Consider the following 23,381-nt stretch of genomic DNA (forward strand, 5'->3'; position numbering starts at 1 on the left):
GATTATCTATAACATGGTCACTGTTGTTTGTTATATTGTTTGATTATAATGAACTCTTAACTGCATTTTGGTGTAAATGAAGGCACACTACATCCTTATCAGCTTGAAGGGTTAAACTTCTTACGTTACTCTTGGTCCAAACAAACTCATGTGATATTGGCTGATGAGATGGGACTCGGTAAGTTTTCTGTTTTGTTTTTATTTTTTGGTGTTCCCCCTTCTCTATAAAGGAGCAGTCTGTGTGTCTTAGCAGATGGATTTTGCAAACTTTTTGTTGGTTGCAGGAAAAACCATACAGAGTATTGCTTTCTTGGCCTCTCTGTTTGGAGAGAGCATTTCTCCACATTTGGTGGTTGCTCCACTTTCAACACTGCGAAACTGGGAACGTGAATTCGCAACATGGGCACCTCAAATGAATGTTGTATGTACCTAAACTCTGTAAATTTATCTTTGTCGTTGGTCAGTTATTTGTCCTGAAAGAAAGTTTACTTGCTGCAGGTTATGTATGTTGGCTCGTCCCAAGCTCGTGCTATCTTAAGGGAGTATGAATTCTACTTCCCTAGAAATCATAAGAAGATAAAGAAAAAGAAATCTGGTCAAGTTGTTAGTGAAAGCAAGCAAGATAGGATAAAATTTGATGTCCTTCTTACATCTTATGAGATGATTAACTTGGACACAACATCATTGAAACCAATAAAGTGGGAGTGCATGGTAACATCCTGTGACTGATTGTGTACATTACTAATCCTCAATGTGTATTTTTTTTTGGGCTTAATGCTAATATCTCTATGTAGATTGTTGATGAAGGTCATCGTCTCAAAAATAAGGATTCAAAATTATTTTCTTCAATGAAACAGTATTCAAGTAGACATCGTGTGCTTTTGACTGGAACTCCTCTTCAGGTTTGTTGTCCAAATATGCTCTTATTCAATAGATACTTCAGTATACTGCTACACCATTTCATAATATATATATATATATTTTTTTGTGGTATTATGAATTGGATCACATTTTGTCATGTAATGTTTTGTGCGTGTGTGTGTTGGATGAATAAGTTTGCTCCGTGTTACTACATATCAAAAAAGAAAAAAAAATGAAGAGTTTGCTCCACATTGCCATGGAGATTTGGTAGTTACTAATAATCATAATAGATTTTTGACATAAGAAAATGATTTACTGTACAGATTTTTGACCAAAAAAATCTGTTTGGTATTATTAGTTTGGGCTATTCAAATTGCGATGATATAGCATATTTTGGGATTCCCTTGGTTTCATTCTTTGATTTGTATAATGTTGTTGCTGGAAGTATTATAAAACCTAGCTTTTTTTATTATTTTGAAAACACATAAAGGTATCCTTGTCTTTTTCATGCTGTCACTATGTGAAAACAATCGCTAATGTGGAATGTTAACTCATAGCAGGTCTCACAAAATAAGAGAAGTAACCTGACTGACATGTGGCTCATTTAAGGTTGTTGTTGATGTCATGTCACATGCGTGTCATGTGACGCCATCTTCTCCAGTATTGTAATTGCTGCTGTGATTTATCATACTGCGTTAGTAATACAGTGACAATTAAGAAGACATTAGCATTAAAAAAAAATGACGAGTAGGAAGACATTTGTAATTGCTGTTTGCACGGTGACAACAAGACATAGTAAGGGTAATATTGAATCAATTTCAAAAATAAAGGGCTAAAAATTGACACGATTGATGGTTCATAGATGAAATTGAAATGTGACACAGTTGAGGGGTCTAAATCATGTCTTGACCTTATTGTTGTTGTTATTATAATGCGTGGAATTGGCTTAAAAAAATGATATGAGGAATTTGGATATATCTTCTCTTGTAAATGTTATCTTTCACCTCATCTGATTTCTTGATGCAAGTTCAATTTCGTTAAATGTTGGCTATGTAGCATAACAGTTTGGGTTAATGTTGATAATTTATCTATTAAATTTAGATAAAAAAATTTGTGTGGTGTAATGTATTGGGTGTTTAATATAATTATGAATTGGTTTTTGATTAGTAGCATTTTGTTTGCACTCGTGCATATTTTTCACTTCTATAACTTGTTGCATGCTTCTTAGTCATTTGTTCATACTTATGGGGACTCATATCTTACATTTCAGAATAATCTGGATGAACTTTTCATGCTTATGCACTTCCTTGATGCCGGGAAGGTTAGTATATCGCAGCAATTATAGCAGTGGGCGATATTGTTTGATTCCTTAAGAGTATGTTACAGTAATTGATTATGAACATTATGACCATTTTCTGAATGTATGATTTCTAATTCACTGCAGTTTGCAAGTTTAGAGGAGTTCCAGGAAGAGTTTAAGGATATCAATCAAGAGGAGCAGATTTCAAGGCTGCATAAAATGTTGGCCCCCCATCTTCTTAGAAGTATAATTCTTAAACTCTTTCAATGTGACAATTAAGTTTCACTTGATTTAATTGTTCGGAACTTCGGGTTTCCAACATCACTTTGCCATGTATATCAATTTTTGGCGTAACTAAAGTTATATTTTATGTTAGCTTTGTCATATGAATCTCTAACTTTAACTCAACTCAACTTATCCAAGTCTTAATCAAAATTGATTGGGGACGCTATATGAATCCTTATTCCAATTAGTGAATGCAGAAATCTTATGTTACCTTTATACCAATATTGGAGGTTTTCCTGTTTTTATTTCTGTATTTCATCATCTCTTTGTTTCGGCACTTCCTATTGTCCTTGCAGTAGTTATATTTTCTTCAAATTCGGTAATTTCTACCGAAATTGCATGGGTTCTCTTAGGCCTTTTAACTGATCCATGCATTTATTAAGTATAGGTAGCTAATTGCGAAGAACATGTCACTGGTATGGTAATTTGCCTATGTTTTGCATTGAAAACGACCTTGATTGACAATTATAGGTTGTCATATATGTGATGTCAACATCTATGCTTGCTTAATAAACGTCTTGTTCTTTTTTTTGTTTGACCAGCACGTGCTATTACATATCTTGACTAGTTTTTGTGCTGTCTTGCTATTCTTCTCTTTAAATTGACATACATTCTTATATCACAGAATGCATCATTACTGCAACTATTTTGCTTTTATCTTATGTTTGAGTTGTCAAACCTAAACAAAGTTAGTGGGTTACTCCTTAATTATTACTGCTGTATTTGACAACTCTGTCATTTCTATAGCAATTATTGTTGAAACAAGTTTCTGCACATTTACCTTTAAGTAGATGGCTTTGGTTTGCCTATTATACTAATTCTAAATTTGTGAGACTGGTAGCAGATTGAAACCCACCTAAGGCAAAAAGGAAAAATATTTTCAAATTCCTTGGCTCGGCTAGAATGCATAGCCTATAGAATTAACCTCCTTTCTATTCGATGATATGGTTTGATTATTAAAGTTAATTGCCCACTATACTTTTCAACTTGATCTTTTTTTTTTTCCCAATTTGGTGAATAAAAACCATTGTTATAAGAAGTTTGGAAGATTTTATTTCGTAGCCGTATATATGATTTGGGGCAGATTAGAAAAATCTGTCTACATGCTTGTGGTGGACTTTTGGTTAGGAGAACTTGAGGATCTATGGGTTTAGAACCTTAGAAAGAAGGGTTAGGGTTAAAAAAAAAAACTAGGATTTTAGTAGGTAGGAAAAGTGAAAATTTTGATTTAGTATCAAAAAAGAGGTGAGAAGAAGCTGAGATTGAATTTGTCCACTGGTTGTGAATTTTAGCTTAGCATGGACAGTGTACGTGAACAATGTATGTGAATGGTACTTTGATTAGTGTTGTGAAGAAGAAAGAGAATAAAAAGAACACACTAAGGCCAACCTGGCTCGATATTCAAAACCCTCACTTTTCTTTTTATCCACTCTCTTCTTTATTTGAGTTTAGTGACACTTATATGGACTCTAGATATTAACTTTTTCTAATAGGACTAGAACAACTACTTTGAGTACTAAACGAAGTCCTTATAGAATTGGACCAATGCATCCATATAAAGGCCCATAGTCTAAATAAGACTAACTATTGATATAATAGAACCTGCTAATCAATTATAATTCATATGGCACCTTCTACCTTTATTTTATTTATACTTTATAATTCAGTAGTTTCTATAAGGGAGGGGGGTTTTGAACCCTCTGTTTCTGTTGGAATGGTTAGGAGGTGCTAGTTGGGCTACAAGACTCTTGACAAACCTTCTCCCCTTGTAAGAGCAAGGTAGGTAAAGGGTGAGGCAGTGGGTTCAAAACCCACCAGGTGTGTTATTACCAATGAATCAAAACTTAATAAAATAAAATTCAAGACCCATGATTATGTCCTACAACCAAAAAGTATATAATCATGAAAATACCCTTGACTCTAGAAAAACCAAGTTAAACATAAAAAAAAGAAAAGAATGACTAGTTAACTATGGATTGCACTTGGTATGACTAATTAACTATGGATAATGGTTTTTGGACCAAAATATTTCTACCTACTAGTATATAATCACGAAAATACCCAAGACTCTAGAAAAAACCAAAAATATTAAGGACTAATTAAACTATCATGGATACTGGCTTTTGGACCAAAATATTTATTAAGAAGTAGTCTTAAGCTTCCAAAGAGTATATCTTTTATAGCCACACAATGGTTGCACCATCAATATCTTTCCATGAGATATGACAGTTACCTGTAAATTAACGTTGGTAGTAAACTAGTGATATTTGACTCAATTTTGCTCTATATTTTTTTTTCTTCTTTGCTGGAGACGTTTTAAATCGAATTATGTTGGTTTGCATGTGGTTTAAATTATTATTATTATTATTTTTTTATAGCAATTAAACTTTGACTCTGACTGGGTGGAAACATTGTATGGAAGTTAAGCTAGTGAACCACCTTCTTCACTTTTGGTTCACCTTGAACTCTAAATTACATTTTAGGAGGACATTATCCTTGATTCCTAGGACTGTATTTGGTTGATCTTCTTTCCTTTCCCTGCATCTTCCATATCCTTGTGGAGAGCCCTATTCCCATGGGTTAGAGTTATTGATAAAGTAGATCAGTAGTCTTGCAGGCTTATTGAAGCTAAAGTTCTTACTGTCAAATAGGAGTTCAATTTTTTGTTCATCTAGTACCTTTCAAAATCATTCTCTGTTGGATGTTATTGCAGGAGTAAAGAAAGATGTGATGAAAGAACTACCTCCTAAAAGGGAACTTATTTTACGTGTTGAATTAAGTAGCAAGCAGAAGGAATACTACAAAGCAATCTTGACCCGTAACTATCAGATACTAACTCGACGTGGTGGTGCACAGGTAAGGTTGCATGATGAAGTAATAAATTTTCAATTTAATCCTGACCTAACATATTTTCATGTTTGAATGCTTGTATCAGATTTCCTTAATCAACGTGGTTATGGAATTGCGCAAGCTCTGTTGTCACCCTTACATGTTAGAAGGAGTTGAACCAGATATAGAAGATACAAAAGAATCTTTCAAGTAAGTAGATATATTTCATATACTTTAATGGTTTTACTAAGGTGTGCCCTTAAAGGCATACGTTAGTAAACCATTTTAGGAAACTTTTTATGGGAAAATGAAAAAGTAACTAACTTTTTTGACAGCTTTTTCAATTTTCCATAAAAGTTTTCTAAAATGGATTATTAATGTATGTCCTAAAGGGCATACATTAATCGGACCTTAACATGCTTTTGTTCTGAAAGGATTCTTAGGTACTTTAATATTTGGATTATATAGAATAAATATTAATGTTGTTATAGTTAACTGTAAACATGATAATCTGTTTCCTGCTGCTACTTTTCTTTTCCTATTTGACAGACAGCTCTTGGAATCTTCTGGGAAATTGCGATTGTTGGACAAAATGATGGTGAAGCTTAAAGAGCAAGGCCATAGAGTTCTTATATATTCACAATTTCAACACATGTTGGACTTGCTAGAAGATTACTGTACTTACAAGGTTTTCATGTGAAATTATTTTTCTACATGCTTATGTGTTTGGCTGTTAGAATTTTAGTTTGTGGGTTGAAGCAGTTAATGAATTTTCAATATATATATAACTGATTTAATATTGTTTCATTTTTTTTCTTTGAGTCAGAAATGGCATTATGAGCGGATAGATGGCAAGGTTGGTGGTGCTGAAAGACAAATAAGAATAGACCGATTTAATGCCAAAAATTCTTCCAGATTTTGCTTTCTGCTTTCAACCAGAGCTGGTGGCTTAGGGATAAACCTTGCAACTGCTGACACTGTTATCATATATGACAGGTGACAAGTTTACACTGACAATTGTTTTCTTTTTTCATGTGATTTCTGGCGCAAGTTGTTGATCAATTTATAAATATTTGGTAATATATGAAGTGAGGAAACTCATTGGTTGGTGAACCTAGAGTTTAGGAAAGCAGTAAGAAGAGGTTTGAAGGATATTGATTGTGATTTCTGGATTGCAAGTTGTTGATCAATTTATAGATATTTGGTAATAAATGAAGTGAGGAAACTCATTGGTTGGTGAACCTGGAGTTTAGGAGGCAGTAAGAAGTGGTTTAATAAAATATTGATCTAACAATTCTTCATGGATATGGATCTCTATATGGTGAAATTTGATGACTACTGGGCAGATGTTGTCTAAAATAATTTTACTGTATGCCAGTGACTTGATTCTGGGGGGTTTACATTCTTTTTTTGAGATGCCACATGTGGCCATAATATTGGTTAGATTAATCGATGCTCTATAGTGGATATGTAACCATTTTATATTTCTTTTGAGAGCTAGCATCTGGAGGTGCTTCTTTAAAGGTCATACCCAGTGTAGAGACTCCTGCTTCTGTGGAGTCTAGGAGAGGTGGTTGGTAGGAAGTTTATCTCTAACCCTTCTTTATATACACTTCATTCTAGATTTTGATGGTTTACATTAGATTTAGATAGTTTACATTCATTATTTTATCACAATGCTGAAGGAGATGGGGGGAGGGTTTTCCTTTGGCTTCATGGCAGCTGCATAATAGGGCCTTATTTCCTCTTTCCGATTAGAGGTGGTATGACTTGTAACAAGATATATATATTTCCTTCTTTTTGTTTAATTAGGAGACAGTAGACATTTATTTTGAGCCATTCTAAAGAGGAAAGCAACCCATTTATATTGGTGCAGAGGGTGTGTAATGAATTAAAGGATGTCGGTAACTCTTATTAGTGGCGTTCATTTATCACGGTATTGCTAAAATGAATTTGAGCTTTTAGATTTCTATTTTAATTTATTTCTATTTTAATTTATTCCCATTTATTTTTTGTGCCAAACGAAAAAGATGTGTTATCTTTTTCTCTAATGTATTAGACACTCACACACCCACAAACACATTTTTAAGTCTATTTTCATTCATTAGATGTGTTGCCCTTTTGTAGTGACTGGAATCCCCATGCCGATCTACAAGCTATGGCTAGAGCCCATCGACTTGGGCAGACTAACAAGGTTGAAGTTTATTCTTCAATTGTTGTAGCAAATTGTTGTTGTCACTTTTGGTTGCTTTAAACTTTCAGAGTGCTCTTGGTGTTGCAGGTGATGATTTATAGGCTTATAACGCGAGGAACCATTGAAGAAAGGATGATGCAAATGACTAAGAAGAAAATGGTTTTAGAGCATCTTGTTGTTGGGAGGCTAAAGGCTCAAAACATTAACCAGGTTCAAGATATTTCTGGATATTCTTCTGGATACTAATGCTTTAGATAGTTTTGTGTAGTGGCGGCTTTAGAAATTTTTTTAGGGGGGTCATTAAAAAATTTAATTATATAAAATATAATAAAAAGAGAACTTGAATTTATTGACATTTCAAAAAAGAAGAAGAAGCAATTACATGAAGTTTTACAACTGCCTCATATGAGGTTTCATATTTTAAAATCGTTGTATGATAGCTTCATTATCAATGATACCAACTGCATCTCTTTCAATGTACACAACCAAGAAATCATTCTTCTATTGCTCTCACATTCGATTGCACAGTTCATTATTTATATGTTTCATTGCTGAAAATTTTTGTTCCACTGTAGCAGTCGTAACAAAATACTTTAATTTATTATTAATTAGTTTTATTCTTTATTCTTTATTCTTTACTCTTTACATTTCTTTTATTTAACTATTCAGCTCAATTTTGACAACTTATTGGTCTTTTTAATTTATTAAGAAGAATTTTTGTTTTGTCCATAGCATTACTCAATTAAGAATTTTTGTTGTTGGGCTTTTTCTTTTTGTTTTAAAAGGCCAAGATAAAAGTTGGTGTTGAATAGGTTCGTTCTTGGGCTTCCTTTAGGGTGGTCAAAACAAAAAATATAAAAAATATTATATGTAGATTTTATTTATTTATTTTTTCTATCTAATTTGCCAAACACATTGTACTTATAATTTTTTTTCCCTGGCCAGGGGGTTCATTTGAACCTCCTGGGTTGAATGTGGCACTGCCACTGGTTTTGTGGTTTCTGAAACAATATATGTTGATGATTGAATATTTATTTTTGGTAAGAGATTTATTAGGAAAGAACTATCTTATGAATAACATAGAAACACAAGGTGCCTAAAGAACTTCTATTTAAAAAAATTACAAGCAGAAGAAAGCGATCCAGTGAACTTTGTAATAGTACCACTGTAAGATTGTTGACTATTTACAAAGCAATTAATTAAGGCAATCTTCAGCTGAAGTTCCAATACTTCCATGTTTTCAAAGGTGCAATTATTCTGCTCCCTCCAAAAATACACAATAGACACAAGGGATCCGTATCGTAGAAGAATGTTTACTGAACCAATTGCACCAACCAGCGAGTAAATCATATACTCTATGTGGCATCACCCAATGAATTCCAAAAAGTACTCCTCATTGCATAAGTAAAAGTACAATGAAGTAGCAAATGATTAACCTTCTCTCGACTTTGCCTACAGAAGCAACACCAATCTACCAAAATGATAGTTCTCTTTCTGAGATTATCATTAGTCAAAATATTCCCCCACACTCTTTGGCACACCAAATTCCTCTCCATGGAAAATAGATTTCCCTTGGGCACTCAACACACCATAGTAAGATTGAACATCAAATGCCCCTTGGTGCACCAAATCCTTCACCATGGAAAACATATCTCCCTTGTTGTGTGCAACACACCATAGTAAGATCAAACGCCAAATGCCCCAGTACCTCTCATTTGCCATCTCATCATGTCTGAACCCTTGCTCCTATTGGAATACAGTAAAGAAGCAGTTGAGCCCAATATTCTTGTGAAATAAACAAATTGTGTAGCTGCACCGCACATGTAACCATTATCATTAGAAAATCTTACATCTAGCTTATTCATTTCTTGTCTACATCTTTGGTCTTACACTCCTATTCTTGTAGGAACAGGCCAGCATTATACTATGCTTTCCTGATATTAAGAGTTAAATCCTTTCTTCTCTACATCTTTGGTCCCATATGACTTCATTCATTAATATTAATGTTTTGTTTGTTGTAGTTGTATGGAAATGTAATAACTTTATACACAAAATGACCAGTAAATACTAAACATGAATTTTTTCGAGTGTGTGAAATTCTATTGGTCCTTTCAAAATGTTTAGTGCGAAAGAGTATTTCGATTTCATAAAGGTATGTCATTGCTTTTAAAAGAATCTTCTTCTTCTATTTTTGTTTTTTGTTTTTAATAGTTTTGAAGTCTATTTACGATTGTGTTATCATTGTAATCATTGATCTCCTTACAATTAAATTCCCACTTTTCTTAGATTTTTCTAAGAACAAACTTCCATCTAGTTTGATCAAGTGTTTCCAAGCATGAATGCTTTTATGTGACATAAAATTTAAACCTGAAAGCCTTGAAAGAGGTGAAACATTCAAGAATTGATACAGTAGTGTAATAAAAGTAAAAAAATGCAACCCTGTAATATATGCTATAACTTGTCATGTAATCTACTATGGACCAGTGGGTTTCATGCTGCAAAATAGAGAAATATATCTGCTGAGCTGTGACAAACCATCCATTAAACTTGGATTTACTGGTTGTTCTCTGGAAATATCCATCATTTTGTTTGCGATGTGCTGTACATGTTTCAAGTTCTTCCTTTTCATAACTATTTCTGATAGAAGTCGAATGTAAGCCAGAGATTCTGATGCTGCATTGAGGACTAGGCTCTATCTAATTGAATGTATCTGCAGAGAAAAATTAATGAAACTTCTAATTATTTTTGATTGTACTGTAGGAAGAGTTAGATGACATCATAAGGTATGGCTCAAAGGAGTTATTTGCTGATGAGAATGATGAAGCAGGAAAATCCCGCCAAATTCATTATGATGATGCTGCAATAGACAGGTAATTTATTTGTTACTATTTTGACTTGATTGATAACATTTAAATATTTGAGCTCATAAACTTTGATGAATTTTTTCTTTTATAGATTACTCGATCGTGAACAAGTTGGAGATGAGGAGGCTACTTTGGATGATGATGAGGAAGATGGGTTTTTAAAGGCCTTTAAGGTTTTATCTATTTTATACTATCATGTGCATTGGTATTATTGTGAGATTAGTGTTTCAAGTAACTTAATATTTTATTTATGTTCAGCATGCTTGATCTTGTGTTTGTGCCCTTATATCTGTTGGTTTAACACAATTATCAATAATTTATATATATATATATATATATATATATATAATTTTATTTTATTTTAAGAATCAATTGTGAATAATAACTCAACAATTAAATTGGGGAGTGATGTTGGCAAGGAGAGGTGACATTTGCCTTTGAGGGGAACTGGATCAGCCTAGTGTGTATGCAGCAACATGTCAATTATGGAAGTAAATTTGGTTATACCTGTTTAAATTTTAGGCATAAATGTGATCTTTTCTTGGGTTCTAGGTCGATTTGGGTTATATAAGCACTTATATTAGGAGTTTCGATTTTGACTATACCTTCTAAGGTATAGTGCATATGTGGTTAGTGCTTTCCTAGGTCTTGATAGAAATACCTAGAGGAGAAACATTATCTATAGTTTCAACTATTATATATTTAATAATTCTTGTGCATACCCACTATCCGCTAGCCTCCTCCCCCCCCCCCAAAAAAAAAAGAAAAAGGAAAGAAACAATGATTTGTGTCCCATGTTCTAAGCTTATTAGTTCATTTTATGCTCTAAAACGTTGAAAGATAGTAAGGAAGTTATACCTGATTTAAAGAAAAGAAAGGAAATCCCTTGTTCTTATACATTTCCACATGCAGTTGATCTAGATGTATATTAGATAAAAGTGTTTACATTTTCACTTGTACTAAGATGGATTGAACTATGATTTTTGCATATCTGATTTAGTACATTCACTTGTACTAAGAGTAGACTATAAAATGTAACTAATTTTGGTGAGGGACTTTCTCTCTCTCTCTCATCCTCTCTTTTAATTTTATTAGGCTGTCAATGCATTTTGTGAACTATATCAGATGGTTTATAGAATGATAGAGCTCAAGACTTCACTGACCATGGCCTGATAGGTTTAGGAGCACATGTCCTATCTTTCTAAAAGACTTGCTATTTGATGCATTTGGGTTTTTTTGTTTTTTTTTTCGGGAGAGGGTGGGGTTGGTTATAACCAATCTAAATGTTTCTCTAGGTGACTTATTGATTAACACGCGATGACCTGACATTAGTACATGATGGGAACAGCCTCTTGGCAGATTTTGATAGAGAAATCACTACAAATAAACCGTCCAACATTGGTGTTAAAATAAAGAAGAAAACACTAGTAAAATATAATTCATTGTTTGGAATCTTCTTTCCTTTTTTTTTGTTCATTATATCCCCGAGTTACCCTCCTTATAGACCTGAAATTACTAAGACTATAATTTACTAATTATGAACTTGCCAAATTCTGAAAGATAGTGGAAATCCTTGTCATTAAAGTTCGAATCTAACTCTTATTTAAGAATTTATGATAATAAAATTCTCTCCATATTATTGAAGTGAAGAGTAAAGGAAATTATTCTAAAAATGACCACTTGCTTCCTCTTTGGATATCTAAGTTGACTACTTCATATTTTGCTTCTTATTCTAATTCTGAAATATTACCTTTTTTGGCTAGAGGTTTAATTGGCTTCAGTGCCACTGCCCAAAATTCATTGATAAATTGCTCATTCCTGGCGTAGCATATAGTACCTAAAATTTTTGCATTTTCATGATCTACCGTATTATAACTTGTGGAACAGAGAGTAATAAGGTTTGCATTCTCTGCCTTTGTTCGGTTGGTATAGCTTAGTTTCATTGGTTTATTTTGCTTAAAAAATAAGTTGGGTAAATATACAGCTGTGCCGAACAGTTTAGAGGTTTAGTCATGCGGGACCACATTTTTCTAATACCATCTTCCCTGTTCATTCTATATAAACGTACAAAAGGGGCACCCAGCCAAGAAGTACATTGGGGTTGCTCACTGATTCATGTAGTATGTTGGTAGCTCATCCCTACCCATTGTAATAGTAATAGCAGGTCCAAAAATGCCCTAGCCCCTTGGTGGTTTCTTTTTGTCCCTGGATTGGTGTTCATTTTGGATTACATCTGTCATTTGCTTATTGCACCTTGATTCATGATACTTGAAAAAGTTACATAAGCATGTTTTTGATGGCTGAAATTGAAATAAGACGAGTTGTGACCTTTCTGATCTCTTGATATGGAGTTTTAGTGACTAACTCTGCCATTTATTTCAGTCCAAAAATATAATTGTATGGATTCTGTAAGATTTGGACCTCTTAATGTGAACTGTCTGCATTGATCTTTTGAAGCACAATCAAGTTTCAACTAGTAGAATTCTTTTATATCTCTGAACATCTTGTTTGTGATTGTTACTGGAATAGCCTTATTGAACAGATAGGATCTCTTCATTGTCATATTCTCCACTTCTTTCTTGTTCTCTGGTGTTTTACTCAAATGAATGCTATATTTTGTAGGTGGCAAATTTTGAATATATTGAAAAAGTAGAGGCTGTAGCAGAGGAGGAAGCACAGAAGGCAAAAATGGACAACAAGCCTTCTGTGAGCAATCCAGAAAAATCAAATTACTGGGAAGAGTTGTTAAGAGATAGATATGAGGTGCATAAAGTTGAGGAATTTAATGCTTTGGGTAAAGGAAAGAGAAGTCGGAAGCAGGTATTTCAATTTTGCCTTTATGACGTATTATTAAAATCACTTTGGTCCCTTCTTTTTAATGATTTTCTTAGAATGAATGCTACAATGATGTATTTGCATACACAGTCACATTTATTTCTGAAGGTCATTTGTTCTTTGAAGATGTCAAATGATGTGTAGATGACTATTTTCTTGTGGGAGAATGTTTTAATCCTTATTTTTAAAATTGCGATCTTTTAAGTCTCCAGTCTTAGTTTGGCATATTCTACAGGTTTAAACTGGTTGATTGACATCTAAAATTGTGTTGATTAGAAATAAAATGCTCCTAAGTCTCATTCTCTATGGAAGTGGATTAACATTTGCTATTGGAGTTTTGTTCAGATGGTGTCTGTTGAAGAAGATGACCTAGCTGGTTTAGAAGATGTTAGTTCTGATGAGGATGATAACTATGAAGCTGAGCTGACTGATGGTGAAACACCTTCGTTTGGAGCGCCTTCTGGGAGAAAGCCTCACAGAAAGAAATCTCGTGGTATCTTTTCTTTATCATTTTTTTTTCAATAAAATTAATTACAGTGATTTGGTCAGCAGGTTTTGATTCTAGGGAAACTTCTGTATGAATTCTTTTGCAGTGGAGGGTACTGAGCCACCTCCTTTAATGGAAGGTGAAGGGAGATCCTTCAGGGTACTGGGTTTCAATCAAAATCAGAGGGCAGCATTTGTGCAAATTTTGATGAGGTTTTCTCTTACTTTTGTAATCTTTGGTCCAGTAATCTTTGCTTGTTAGATTTACTCTCTCTTTGCGCCCACTTGCGTGTTGCATGCATATGTTTGGTATTTTTAGTTTGTAGAATGGGTGATCATGTTGCTGCAAGAAACGGCAACTTTTGTGGACATTGTATTTCTTTTAGTTTGCTAAAGTTTGTTGCTTGTCTTACTCTTGAATGTATGGCAGGTTTGGGGTTGGGGATTTTGACTGGAAGGAGTTTACATCTCGCATGAAGCAGAAGACCTATGAAGAAATCAAAGAGTATTCTCTATAGACTTTGCTTCATATTTGGAATCTTTTGTAGTTATAGCATTTAAAAATGTCATTGAACTTTGATTGTGGCATTGTCCTGGTCATTATTTTGGCAATAAGTGAAAGCATGGTCTCAATTCTTTTTACTTTTTTGGAATGGATGACCTCTGTGTGCGTGCTTTAGGATTTTAATATACATGTGCTTTGTTCCATAATGTTTATTGAGATAATTATCTCACTTTGTACAGTTCCATTTGTTTTGTTTGTCTCTGTTGATTACTTCTTTTGTTATGTAAAATGTTCTTGAACCACGTCGATGTAGGCCTTTTGATGTGTCAAGTTACAAGTGTTGCAGTATGTGTCCTTTTTTTTAGGCGTAATAACAAAATTTTATTGTTAAATCATACAATTCAGTACATCATGACAAATTGACTATGACCAGATAAGCTGTATGTGTTCCTTACATTTTAGCCAAATTTCAATTTTATCAATTTGATGCTTTCAAAAATACTGTGCATTACATTTCACATTCAGTAAACTAGATTAGGAGATTGTGGAAAGATAATGCAACTATTTTACAATACTAATGAAGTTAAAAGGACAGACACTAATGATGGGTTGGAGTATATTGTTACTCTGTCTATATCTATATATATATTGAAAACCACACTGCCAAATACTTTATGTTTCACTCTATAATGCACACAAGTATAACCCAAACTTCTGGCTGTGACTGTGCGTAGATATATGTATGGATATATTTATGTATTTTTTGGATATAATTTTTGATGAATATGTATGTATTAATTCTTATTGCTATAAATGTAAATGATATTTATTTTTGTTTAATGGGAATGTCTACACAAAAGGAAAAAATTAATTTTTTTATAAGTAAAAATTAAATTTAGAAGTAAGAGATGTTGTGTGTGTTTTCTTTCCATTTTCTATGTTGATGATATTTGATAAATTGATATAGTTATTTTATTTTTATTCAGATATGGAACTCTTTTCTTGACTCACATTGCTGAAGATATCACAGACTCCCTTACCTTTTCAGGTTAAAACCTGCTACTCCTGTTTCTTATTTTCTTTTCCATCATGTCTTTTTATTTGTTTGCTTTGTTACTAAAAATGTTGTTTCTACTAATCATCTTGGTTATAGATGGAGTACCAAAAGAAGGACTCAGAATACAAGATGTACTTGTTAGGATTGCAGTACTGCTTCTAGTAAGGGACAAAGTAAGTCTTGTAAAAGAGTACTTCCACGAGTTTAGTTGCTTTCCATTATTGTGTATTTAAAGATTTTATTAGAATTTGGAAGTGTTAAATCTATTTGATTAGAACTGGAAAATGGAATGATGAGTAAATGTCTTTACGATTGATGATGGTGATGAACCCCAAAGAGTGACCTTGCCATTATTCTTGATTGATTCTTCCCGAGGGAGGGTAGATTGTCAATAATACAAACCATATATCAAATAAAGCTTGATGAAATGAAAATGTGCATGCATAGTTTGTGTGATTTTGGAGGATTTATTAAGTTAAATGGAAGATCTACCTCATTTTTGGATTGTGGGAGATATCCAATCCAATTTTTTTATGTTTAAAATGTACATTGCTAGTGATAAAGCTAATCTTTTGATTCTCTACAATTTTTTAGGCTGAATTACTAATTATACCCTTTTCTTTTTTCTCCTTTTGTGTAATGATAGGTTAAGTTTTCATCAGAAAATCCTGGCACTCCGCTTTTTGCTGATGACATTGTATCACGCTACCCAGGGTTGAAGGGTGGAAGATTTTGGAAGGAGGAACATGATTTATTATTATTGCGTGCTGTACTGAAGTATGTTTGTTTGTTTTATTTTATTTTATTTGTTTTCGTCTTTATATTAGTTCAATGTTAGAATATTTATCTGCATACTTATTGCAATTATTTGTTCACTTTTTGTTAGTTTGCTTATATCCTTCATTCATAATAAAAGCATGAGAAGAAGAATTACATCTCTAAAGTAAAAATGACTATGGTTTGTACACAGACATAAGTATATGCATATATAATATTCTGTCTGTGTTACTGCATTATTTGTAGTGCAGTAATTAGTAATAAACAAATAAGTGCTCTGTTAATTTCAGGAAATACTTGAAATACAACTAAAAGTGCTTTATAGTTGTCAAATGGGTAAAAATTTTCATTTGCAGCCTGGCTTGCCTTACAATTGGAATCTATTTGTGTTTTGCTTTTCCTTTTGGTGTTGTCTAATCATGCTTCTACTTGTGCCTTTGATTTTTGGAACAAATGGCATCTACCTAACTCTTAAAAAATAGGGTAGAGGATGGGGTCATGGGTTCAACCCTATTGCATAAGATGTATTTCCATCTCATGGTCATATGTGCTCAAGAATTGAAGTTTATTATGTTTCAAAATTGGATTGGCTTAAAAAGGTTAGTCTTAGATGGAAAAAGCAGTATTGCATGTATCATGTCTTCGTGCAAGATCTTACACCAATTTGCACTTGTCAGACCATGAGATATAAGTGGCTTTTGATTGGTCTGCTTAGATTAAATATGATTGGGACATTGCTTAAAGTTTTTATGCCTTAATACACAAATACATAGATGCATGTAGACACGCAAGTACATGCATATACTTGTATGTGGGTGTATGAGTATATACTATTATGTTTGAGTTTGAGGGGTGCAGTTGTGGTGTTTGATGTTGCAAATGATTTATCCAAGTGGTTGTGAGATTAATAGTTTATGTATTCTTTAATACTTAGTAGTTAGTTCACATAGATCTTTGTTTAGTTCATAAAAAAAAAGATCTTTGTTTAGTTACTTACTACCACTTACCCATGGCTTATCACTTACATGAAAGGCATGGGTATGGAAGATGGCAAGCGATTGTTGATGACAAGGAACTGAGGATTCAGGAGGTGATTTGTCAAGAGTTAAATCTCCCTTTCATAAATCTACCTGTCCCAGGACAAGCTGCTTCTCAAGTGCAAAATGGGACAAATACAGCTAATTCAGATGCACCTGGAACCCAGTCAAAAGAAAATGGTGTTGGGAATGATATAGCAACTGATGTTACACAGGGGACAACTGATTCTGCAAACCAAGCGCGGGTATATCAAGACTCTTCTATATTATATCACTTTAGAGATATGCAGAGAAGACAGGTTGAGTTTATCAAGAAAAGGGTGCTTCTCTTGGAAAAAGGGCTCAATGCAGAGTACCAGAAAGAATATTATGTAAGTTTAAATTCATATTCCTGGCACCTGCTTATTAGATAATTGTGCATGTTATAGTCTAGAGGTAAATCGCCTAAAATAGCTTTATCTCACTAAATGTTTAGGCCAGTTCCAATATATCTTGCAGCCTTTGTTATATTATTAATATTTGGAAAAAGAGTTATGAGAATAAAGAATGTTGTGTACAGTTATGGGCTTGGATATTTAACTTCAATCCAGGTTTAGGAGACAAAGAAGGAAATTGCTAAGTGGGTCTGATCCTAACCAACAAAACTAAGATGGGCTGTTAGCCTGGTCAATTATCTGTCCTTGTATCTCCTCTCTTCTTTTGGGTGCAGAGTTGCATACACTTAATACGTCCTCAGAGGTAGGTAGAAACTACAATCTTATGGTAGAGGAGTGATCTTTGAGCATACATCCTAGGTTCTTTCTCTCCTCTTTGTTTCCATCTCCTGGTGAAGGCCAAGTATCTTGTGTTCTCCAAAATGTGGGTGAGAGGTCTTGGTAGCATTTAATCAAGCATTGGTCAAGGAGGGCTGAGTCTCTAATTTAAATTTATTTTTGGGTACTGGTACAACCCATCTCTTTGAACTGCAAATCAAATTTGGATTGGTTCCTGCCCTGAGTTGGACTCAACAACTCTTTCCACAGTGTTTTATATTAACAAAGTCCTCCACTACTTTGACTGATCCGTCTTAACGATTACCTCTGGACCTTGGCATATGTCATTTCTATTTGAAGTGTTATTAATTTAATCAAACTGATCATACTATTGCCTTTCAGAACTCGGGTTTATCTTTTTAGCTTATTTGCTTGTGCACACCTTTTAAAGTCTCACTTTTTCTAGGTACAACTATATTTTAACTAATTTTCAACAAATTAGCAATCAGCAAAAAGCTGTATCCAAACCCTTCACGTTTTTCCTCTACTTACACACTACAAACAAGTGGTACTTCTTATGGCCTTGTCCTGCAAGCACTGTAGTTAGATGTGGTTGCTGAGACACCAGCTCTTAAACTTCATTCTGTCTGACCTTGGTTGCTTTTTGTTTTGTTTTTTTCCTTCCTCAGCTTTTATTCTTCTTCCTCCCCCCTCCTCCACACAGTGTGGGTGCAAATCTTTCGATGTGTATTTATAATTCAATTTTCTGTAATATCATTACCATTCTTGGATTGATCCTGGTATTATATGCAGAACTGACTAAACTGTGATGTTAATTTGTGGTTCCGATGACATCCTTCAGGTAGAATGTGAAGTTAAAACTTTTAAGCAACCATTTTGTTAAATGCATTTCCATGGAATTGTCTTCTTAAAAAATTAGTTGGGAAAATCTAGGTAGCTCCACCTGCGGACTCACCATCTCGAAAGTTCATTGTTTGAAATGCTTCATTTTTTTGTTTTTGTTTTAAGTTATAACTTATAAATTCCCCTGGTTCCTTGCTATGTTGTACACATCATCTTTACCTGTTTTACTGGATTGTAATGCCACAAAGAGGTTACTCTGATATATTGCTTGTAGCCTGAACTGTATATTTGATTTTGAATCTGTAATTACTGGCTGGCTCTATGATTTTGATATCCTTGATTATTTGGAAATTGGGCTTTAAATATGGGGTCATCATTGCAGGCATGGTTCTATATGGAAAACTAAATCTAAGTATATGAATTGTGTACTCAAGTCACTTGTAAAGAGATGGCACCTCACTTGCTTTTGGACTCAGATAGTTTTCTTTATCTGTGACTGTTCTCAGGGTGACATGAAATCAAATGAGATTGCAAGTGAAGAGCCTGGAAATGAACCTAAGGTTACAAATGTGCCAAATCCTAGCTCTGTGGATGTTGATACCCAAGTGATTGATCAATTGCCTCGAGTGGAAACATTTAGTAAGTCAAACTCAATTGCCTCGAGTTGATTTAGAAAATGGGTTTTCTACTTCTGTTTCTTCCTTTTTCTCTTTGCCTTCTTTTAGTTGACTGCTTTCAGTTATTTGATGTACCTATATTTTGCCTTCTTTTCAAATTTTATATTCTGTGTTCTTGTCAGCCTTCTTTTTGGTTCACACTTTCCTTGGAGTGAATTCAAGGAATATGAAGTTCATTAACAACAGTTCCAGTAGGGTTTTAGATCAGCTGAGCAAAGAGGTTGAGGTCATCAGGAACTACTGTTTGAAATCTGTCTCCTCTAAAACTTGATTTTGTGCATATTCTAGAATTGTTTTTGTAAAATAATTTATTCAAAAGAGGAGACAGATCAAGTACACAATATTTGTATTGACCTACTCCTAAAGAATTACGACCTCCAACTCAGAAGATTTAGAAAATCTAAAAAAGAAGGGATGCTGCCCAAAGCAGTCATCTGCTCATATAGGGACCTCAATTATTGGCTTGAGTACATGATTAGACTGTTCAACACCATTGCACTAATGTTCCTCTCTCGCCAAGTGGTCCACAATACACACAAAGGAGTAGCCTTCCAAATCTTGAAATGCTATGACGATTAAACTTGTCAATGTATTCTAGAATTAGTGGTTGTTTGGGGAAGTGTTAAATGGTGTGACTTTAAATGCTGAAGGGCTGAAGGCATGTTAGGAAAAAAGAATATTTTGTTTTGTAAGAACTTTGAACCACTAAGGTAAGGATGAGTTAGTTAATTGGAAGAAATCTAAGAGAGAACTCCTGGTTTTTGTTCTTTAGAAACGGGACGGGCATTGCTTACTTACCCCTTTTCCCAGATGTAGATGTGTGGACTTGTCCTTTGTAGTTGTCTTCTTGCCTTGTCATATATCTAAGGATGAGGATGCTTGGATAGTTAGTTACCTAGGAGCTTTTAGGGTTGTTCTTGTCTTTTCATATATCTGGGGATGAGGATGCTTGGATAGTTTGTTACCTAGGAGCTTTTAGGGTTGTTGGTTATATATAATTAAAAAAATTGAGGTTTAATCGTTTAATGGGGGCTTGGTTCTCTTGGTCAATACATTTTCCTCCGGTTTCTCCTACAGTCACTATTCTGTTTTGGACTCCCAAACTTCAGATACTGAGGATTTTGATTGTCAATACTCAATAATGTAAGAGGTGATGCATATTTATAAATTGATGATGTAAGTGTTGATGGGATGAAGCAAGTTGACCATCAGTAGTGGCAATTTTGGTTGCTTGGAAACTGTGGTTCTTGCTTAGGGTTATTGGGTTGTGCAAGTCTTTTGAGGTGCATTCTAGTTGGCATGAGTGGTTTGTCTGAAATAGTAGTCAGCAAGTCTGGAGAGCAGTTCCAATGTGCTTGTTCTGGTACTTATAGATGGACTGGTCTAGTCAAACTCAAGTAGGACATATTGGGGATTTTGTGGATCTAGGTTCTAGAATTGTTTAAGAAAGGGTTATTAGGTTGTGTTAGGAATTAAATGTGGTTTTTTGAGTCATTTGAAGGCTAGTACAAGCCAATCCCCCTTGATTCAGAAACAAGAGTGAGTTATGGAATAGTATTTTGGTTGGCTTTCCCATTCTTGAGGACTTTATGACCAGTAGGTTTTATAGCAGACCTGCCTTGATGACAGGGAGGGTATGAAATAGATAGTTGTGCTGTGGAAGTTGGGGTTGTTCCGCCTGCGGAAAGCGTGGCAAGTAACAATTATTCTTACCAACCCATTTTTGATGCAACGCCTCTTTAAGATGGAGATCAGGCATCTCACTGTCATGCTCCCGGTCCCAACCTGAGGCTTTCAATTGCATCCAAGCAATTGATACCCTATTGAAACATAGAAAGCATTGATTTGCGTTGCCTACTTGTTGAAATCACAAATGGAATGGCTGATTCATTGTATGAAGTTTTTAAGACCTCACTAATCAGCCTTACACTTTTAATTTCATAATGAATGAAATGAACCCCCAGATAAAGAGAAAATCTCCCCTCCATTTTACTAAACTGTGGGGAGCCCTGAGTAGTTTACCAATGCTGTCTACTAGGGCTTCTATTTAAAGTTTATACCACTTCTTTTTCCGACTTTCCAGCACTAGGCAGCTGTCAGACTCTATACATTGTGTTACCACTTAGCATAGTCCTGTGTTGGTGAGCTGTATGTTGGACAACTATCTCCTGCAATTTGAAGAGAACTAAGCTGTTAGTATCACCTTAGTTTCAGGGTAGACCCTTTCTCTCTATTTTATTATATATGCTTAGTGAAAAGAATGTTTTTTGATACACCTAGGACATGGATTCTATATGAACCAATGGATTGTGACAACCCATTACTATTAGCAATGACTTCCTCATTCATTACTTCATTCTTTTCACATCCCTCTTCCTTGTTCTCAGTTACTCATCAAATGGTACTCTGTTTATGTCTTTAATTTTGATCATTTACAAGATTCAAAAAAAGGGTGAGCCATCGATAAAGAATTTTTCAGTGTCTTGAATAGTTGAATTTGCAAAGTAGTAACAAATTAATCTTCGATGGCTGCATCACAGACCTTTGAAGTGATTGAACATTATTAGAGCTTGATTGGCTGGTTATACCTCTTAATCTCATTTTCCTTTTGGATTCTGTCATTGTTGCAGTTTTGATTTTCTATGTCTAGGGTTGTTCTTCCTTGTATATTTATACCCTTTCTGTAAATAGCCTGTGCCTCCTTGGCCCTGCATCAGGTTTTCTGTCATTCATAATATCTGGAGTAAATCTGTATTTTAAGGGTGTGTGTCTGGAGACTGGAGTTATTCACAACATTGAATAATTTATGGGTTTACCTCCCATGCATGAAGGGTTGGTTGTAATTTATTAGAAGAAAATTCTCACATGATTCAAGCTTTTCTTAAAACGAAACTAGAGAATTGTCACAGGAGGACATTTTTCTTTTAATTCTTGAATACAAAATTCAAAGTAAATAATGATTACAGGATTTGCATATCCTGATCAATTATAAGCACATTACTGTAAGATGTATGGTTGCTACGGTTGGTTGATGCCTCTCTATCTGCTTGGGGAATACTAATATAGTGCCTGTGCAGCTACGGAAGAAATTTCTACTGCAGTTTGTGATGATGACCCGGATCGATTAGAGCTTGCTCGACTTTATAATGAGGTAAATCCTTGAGTTAATAGATATTTTACATTGGGGTTTGAGCATGTAGGCTGTATATTGCTTAGGACAAAGAAGACATGATATGGATAGAAAATTCACACATAATTAATAACTGTTTTAATATTTTTGGCAGATGTGCAAGGTTGTGGAGGAAAACCCCCAGGAATCAGTTCCCACATCCTCAGTGAACCAATCGGTGGGAAGTGTCAACTTGAGCAAGAACATCCTTTCATTAGAGACCATTTGTGAAGAAATAAACCACATTCTCTCCCCTGGGCAGGCAAATCCTTCTCCTTCAGAGCAACATTCTCAAGCCGAGCAGATCAATGTTTCAGGCACCATATCTCCATCTGCCCATCAAGATGACTGCAACCCTACTTCCATGGTGGAATCTGAGATGATAGATATGGTGTCAGAGTCTAAACCTCAAAGTGAAAGCAGCAAGTTAAGGGAGTCTGACCCAGATCCAGCAAAAGAGAAGAGTGAATCATCTTTAAATGTTCAAGCTCCTACTGATCCATCTCCACCTCAGGTAGAAGGCACAAGCTTGCCTGATGTTACTGGGGATGATGTGATGGATGAAAGGAAGGATGGTGCTGCATCAAATGGAAGCAACGAGAAATCAGAACCAGGAGTCATAGTTTTGGATGACTGAATTCATACACATTACTGAGCCTCTGCTTAGTTATAGCCATTTTCATGGTTTTTTAATAGTTAAAGAGACACAGACTATACCCAAAAATAATATAAGTGACTGGAATTGCTTTCACAGTTTAACAAATTTCTGCTACAATTGACTGGGAATTTCTTTCACAGTTTATAAAATTGCTTCTTTAGTTTCAACTTCCAAGATGAGAATTATTGGTAAGAATTGCTTGAAATATGTTGGTACTTTCGCATCTCATAT

The 23,381-nt window shown here is 34.4% G+C and overlaps 1 protein-coding gene across 1 annotated transcript in view; it reads left to right on the forward strand.

The window, feature by feature from the left end:
- The window catches only part of LOC142610519 (CHD3-type chromatin-remodeling factor PICKLE), a 31,976-nt gene extending 8,659 nt beyond the window's left edge, over window positions 1-23,317 (forward strand). The window contains exons 7-31 of the mRNA XM_075782333.1: window positions 83-178; window positions 285-421; window positions 499-711; window positions 795-902; window positions 2,132-2,182; window positions 2,306-2,405; window positions 5,160-5,302; window positions 5,382-5,485; window positions 5,825-5,963; window positions 6,102-6,271; window positions 7,403-7,469; window positions 7,557-7,679; window positions 10,230-10,339; window positions 10,425-10,506; window positions 12,956-13,153; window positions 13,514-13,661; window positions 13,762-13,867; window positions 14,085-14,159; window positions 15,146-15,207; window positions 15,313-15,389; window positions 15,863-15,993; window positions 17,026-17,401; window positions 19,153-19,285; window positions 22,401-22,474; window positions 22,608-23,317. Coding sequence (XP_075638448.1) covers window positions 83-178; window positions 285-421; window positions 499-711; window positions 795-902; window positions 2,132-2,182; window positions 2,306-2,405; window positions 5,160-5,302; window positions 5,382-5,485; window positions 5,825-5,963; window positions 6,102-6,271; window positions 7,403-7,469; window positions 7,557-7,679; window positions 10,230-10,339; window positions 10,425-10,506; window positions 12,956-13,153; window positions 13,514-13,661; window positions 13,762-13,867; window positions 14,085-14,159; window positions 15,146-15,207; window positions 15,313-15,389; window positions 15,863-15,993; window positions 17,026-17,401; window positions 19,153-19,285; window positions 22,401-22,474; window positions 22,608-23,129 — 3,545 coding nt within the window. The 3' untranslated portion in view covers window positions 23,130-23,317. The remainder of the gene's footprint in view (window positions 1-82; window positions 179-284; window positions 422-498; window positions 712-794; window positions 903-2,131; window positions 2,183-2,305; window positions 2,406-5,159; window positions 5,303-5,381; window positions 5,486-5,824; window positions 5,964-6,101; window positions 6,272-7,402; window positions 7,470-7,556; window positions 7,680-10,229; window positions 10,340-10,424; window positions 10,507-12,955; window positions 13,154-13,513; window positions 13,662-13,761; window positions 13,868-14,084; window positions 14,160-15,145; window positions 15,208-15,312; window positions 15,390-15,862; window positions 15,994-17,025; window positions 17,402-19,152; window positions 19,286-22,400; window positions 22,475-22,607) is intronic.
- Window positions 23,318-23,381: the final 64 nt, after the last annotated feature.

The sequence above is a fragment of the Castanea sativa genome, chromosome 1 (assembly GCF_040712315.1).
Source record: "Castanea sativa cultivar Marrone di Chiusa Pesio chromosome 1, ASM4071231v1".
NCBI lineage: Eukaryota > Viridiplantae > Streptophyta > Magnoliopsida > Fagales > Fagaceae > Castanea > Castanea sativa.